The 4,618-nt window shown below is 46.1% G+C and overlaps 1 protein-coding gene across 1 annotated transcript in view; it reads right to left on the minus strand.

The window, feature by feature from the left end:
- Positions 1 to 549: 549 nt before the first annotated feature.
- The window catches only part of LOC131889570 (uncharacterized), a gene marked incomplete in the record, with an annotated part of 67,810 nt that continues 63,741 nt past the window's right edge, over positions 550 to 4,618 (minus strand). The window contains 5 exon segments of the mRNA XM_059238704.1: positions 550 to 1,040; positions 1,237 to 1,521; positions 1,606 to 2,203; positions 3,397 to 3,544; positions 4,150 to 4,470. Coding sequence (XP_059094687.1) covers positions 939 to 1,040; positions 1,237 to 1,521; positions 1,606 to 2,203; positions 3,397 to 3,544; positions 4,150 to 4,470 — 1,454 coding nt within the window.

Below are 4,618 nucleotides of genomic sequence, written 5' to 3' on the forward strand. Positions count from 1 at the left end.
TTATGGGGGACGTGAAACCTTGGGAAATGAAAAGCGAAAGAGACGGCGGAGGGTTGAAGGGGCACTATTATGGTTTTGGTTCATTTGGTTCGTTTTTAGAATGTACCTTACTTTTTGTTGGGGATCAAATTAGCCAGTTGCACATCCCAATTCAGTCTGAACAAGAGAAAATGGCAAAAAGGCTCGTCAGATGAGGGGGGGGGGAGGATTAAGTACCGGAAGAAGGAGATAAAAAAGCCAGGATTTTAGCCTGGGTACTATTACATTCATCATTACTGTTGTTATTACAAGTAAAGATATCACAGCCATGAACATTTGAAACAAAGGGATGGATGGTTGGAAAGGTGGTAGGGAGGAAAAAAGGAGATCGTTCCTGATTGTATGTGAAAGATAATTGAGAAAAGTGTGGGCAGTACTCGTAATTGTGGGGGAAAAAAATAAATCTACTTTGTCTATGAGCAGCCGCCCATTCCATCCATCTCGAACCAACTCGTACGAAAACCAGTACCTTATTAGTAGCGTAACTACACAATCAGTAATTCAACCGAGAACATTGCCAAAGCTAAACTAAAGCTCATCTATTCAGAATCAATAGGGAGTAGCAATGTGGATGCTGACGACAAGAAATAAGCTGTTTACATCTGTATCGATATAAAAACGAGAACCCTCATCTGATTTTTTTCATACGTATCACAACCAAACGATGTTACGTTTACACATATTTATCTTTCTTTGTCTTCCTCATCAGGGTGGCGAGTGAGGCGTTTGGTCCTGACTTCTGGCCTTCGCATTGGATTACTTCTCTGGGGTGATGAAGACAAATCGTAAGGACAATGGCGATGCTCTTGACGACGAAGAAAATGACGGCGACCGGTTAACACTCTCAAGGGGTTGGCTGAAGTTCGGAATACTGACTGAGCAACTCGAGGATGTCTTCTTTAGCTGTGCTGATTGGAATCTGACTTCCAATTGAAGTTGGGATGCTGAGATGTGTCTGCAGACGAGTTGGGACCGGTCTGGGCATATCGATTGGTTTCCAGCTAGAAATGAGGTCAAACGTGCCAAAACTTATGGAAACAAGCTTCTCATTCCTCCAAGAACACTTGCTTGCTAATCAAAAAATGGTCACCCTAGTGTGCCACAACTTGGCATTGTTCTATAATTTGGCGGGCCCCTCCTAACACTTAAAAAGTATGGAAATATGTGTAAAACATTCAAGAAACTGACTGTACTTACGTGGTCTACGGCAGATGATTGACGTCCAACCATTAACTCATCTCGTCGAAGAATTCTGACATCAGGGGCTCCAAAGTCCAACCGAAACTCCTTGGTGTTTCTGCCCATTTCGCTCAAGATGTCCTCTTCGACGCCCATGAGTTTGGAACGCCACTCGTCCCGTTGGCGGAATAACGTCTCCCGTTCCATGAGGAGGTTTTGTTTCCGGGTACGGGCCCGATGAACTTCCTCCTCTAACTGAGCAATCTGGTCGATTTTACGTTTCCGGCAGTTCTGAGCTGCCACCTGCAGAGGGTAAAGAGGACAATTCGATAAATGAACATCAATACGGCAAACTAATTGGGCCGAGCTTTGGGTGGCAACTTTTACCTTGTTCTTTCCTCGTCTTCTGATATCTCGGCAAAGATTGAGTTGCTCTTCGGTGAGCTCTTGCCGACTTAGCATGTCGTTAAACTCGTCCATTGGCAAATTGATGATGTCATCAATCGAGAAAGTGACACCCAATTCGCGAGCCTTTTTCTCATCTCGACATTGGCGCGAACGGCCAATGCCGCTGCCGCAAGAGCTCGAGGAGAACTCTTCGGGCTCCTGTTTGATGCTACTGGGATCAAAGTTGAAGTCTTTGGACATAGATGATTTTCCACTCGTATGACTGGCACTGTCGAGATCATCTAACGCCATGGCGCCCGAGGAAGATGATGCTCCCAGAGTTGTGGATTGGGAAGGGGTCAAGGAAGCGGCCGCTGCCACTGCGGCATAGGAATGGTTCATCAGTGGCGTGTAGGGTGTGGCAGCAGTGGGTGGATAACGGCCCGTGGCCGCAGCCAGGTAAGGATTATACCCCGAGTAACCGGGAATAGTGGCGGCTGAGAGCATGGCAGCAGCATAAGGGGAAGGAGTCATGGATCCATTATCAAAGGTGGGAGTGACTGAGCCATTGCAGTACGGATCTTCACCCAAGGACTCGCTGAAAATTGAATCCGCGTTGTCATCATCTCATGATTGCATTTCTACTTTTCAAGCTTTCAGTGTTTGAGCAAGTAACAGACAGCTAAGACAAGACAAAAGTAACACTGCATTTTGTTAGACTGCACTATCTTTTGCCAATATTATATATGTATTCCTCGAAATCATGGTTCCTCGCTAGCTGACTAGTTAGGTCCAAAATATGCCACATCATGTTTGCACACCCAGTGAGGCCTGAGTGAATTTCAACGCCACGACTGAGGATGTTGATGATGACTTGAAGGATAATGGGTTTGATGTTCTGCCGTCTATGGGAGGATCGGCAAGCGAGTCAAGGCAGTGGGTGAGTAAGTGAGCTTGCTGGATTGCTAGTAGCTGCTGGTGACTACATACTACATAGCTGTGCTAGCTAGCCGATCGCCGAGGGGTGCTCCGTCGACGAAGCTCTATGAATCGGCAAAAAAACAGCGATTCATGCTGATTTGCAACTTGAAAGATTTAATAATAATTCTCGCTCGATCTCCAAAGGGAAGGTTGCGAAGGAGATGGATAAAGCTGGATGATTTGCCAAAAACATACTTGACATCATGCATGCTGCCCAATGCTTCTACGCCCTCCACTACATCATCAATGGGTGCAAAAAAACCCTGCGACGAGTCCGGAAATATTGCTGACTCAGGCCTGAGGCCGTGCTGCCAACTGGCCATCAAATTCATACCCACTGGCTGATTCATCAGCCAATCTGGGCAGCAAAGAGATATGATATATATTTTGCCCTTTAAGACGGACGAAGGTTTGGGCAAATGGCGAAAACGGGCACTTTTTCAAAAGCAATCCCAATCGGTATCCTAAGATACATTACATTATGTACATGCGTGGGGGACATTCGTAACCTGACCAATGCCGATGTACATCTCTGTTTTATGAAGGGAAGCTCGCTTGATTTGGCAGAAATTTGAGGGAGAATTAAAACTCGACACGAGGAAGGGTTGAATAATTGCTGAGACCAAGCACAGTTGCACTTTTGTCTGTTTTGACTCTAAAATTGTCGTCGCCTTCCCCATTTAATGCCGCCTCCAAGCTTACAACCGATGTGGATCAATTGCACTTGAATTGCAGACTGCAAGCTCAGCCGAACTGAACAGTCCAAGTCAACGATTGGTTACACCAACAGCCATCAATCAATAAACTTACTGTCTAATGGACCCTTGAGCGGTGGTCGATGAGGATGCCGACAAGTCATTCCTGTGTTGTTGGCGTCCGTTATTTGTGGATAATGAAGAGCTATTTCCAGATTTAGCTGACGAAAAGGACGTACTCGAACCATCTATTGGGGCCCAATCTGAAATGAGACCAAAAGGACACATGAATGAGAGAAGGCTCAAAAAAGTCACCTCAGACGGCCTACTAGCCCCTGCAAGGACTCACAAACGGATGTTTTCTGATCATTTCGAACAAAAGCTCGATTACGGGGATCAAGCACAATAAGAGCGGAAGACAGGATTTTTGAATTCGCCGCAAATTATCACAACATATAAAATAGACAGCCGATCGAATTTCCATCTGTTGAGCGGCATTACTTTTGTTTCTTGAGAAGAAAACCCCGAAAACCAAGCTCAATCATTCAGTCACCATGCAAATGAAGTGAGGACCTATAAAAGTCATCGTAAGAGAAGGCAACTTAGATTGTCAGCTATTTTTGTGTCAATTCAAAAAGTCCCTTGCTAGCTAACAATACACCGACAACGGGGCGGTTAAACGTAACTAAAAGCGGTTCAAGCGGCACATTCACAAGTCTCAAAAAGTTGCTTCACGGTAGCAGAGCTCGCTAAGTGTGGACCGGATGCCTGGCAGCCATGCGAGTGCCATTGGTTGGCATTTCATGATTTATGAAGCGAACTGGCGGATAATTGACCCAAGCAGATGGAACCAACGAGTGCAGATTACCCCTGGGACCTGGATCGTGGTAGGAGTGGCCTTTAGTGTTGGTGGCTGTGGCAGTAACAGTAGTCGTGGGAGTGTTCTCGGTGAGACAAGGGGTCGTGCGAGGCGACGAGACACCGCTATTGACAACGACCACCCGGCTAGGCCCATGGGAGAGTTCATGAGTTGGCTCGCAAAGGCCACGGGAGGAGCAGTTGGCCAAGATGTCATGAGTCCATCGGCTCCACGTAGGAGGGTTGTCACGTTGGGGATTGCTGACACAGCTTTCACGTTCTGTGGCTCCTTCTTGTGGTGGTTGTTGTTTTAGTAGCGAGTCAAACTCGTCTAGAAATTATTGTTTTTGTCTTACTCCCAACGGAATTCGAACCCTTTGGTCCCAGCTATTACTCAGTTCAAGTCTACCCATGGCTTTCATTGTTTTTTGTTTTTTTACATAGTTCTGTCAATTGAGACTTACTTTCGACTTCGTGCA

This window comes from Tigriopus californicus, chromosome 1, assembly GCF_007210705.1.
Source record: "Tigriopus californicus strain San Diego chromosome 1, Tcal_SD_v2.1, whole genome shotgun sequence".
Taxonomy (NCBI): domain Eukaryota; kingdom Metazoa; phylum Arthropoda; class Copepoda; order Harpacticoida; family Harpacticidae; genus Tigriopus; species Tigriopus californicus.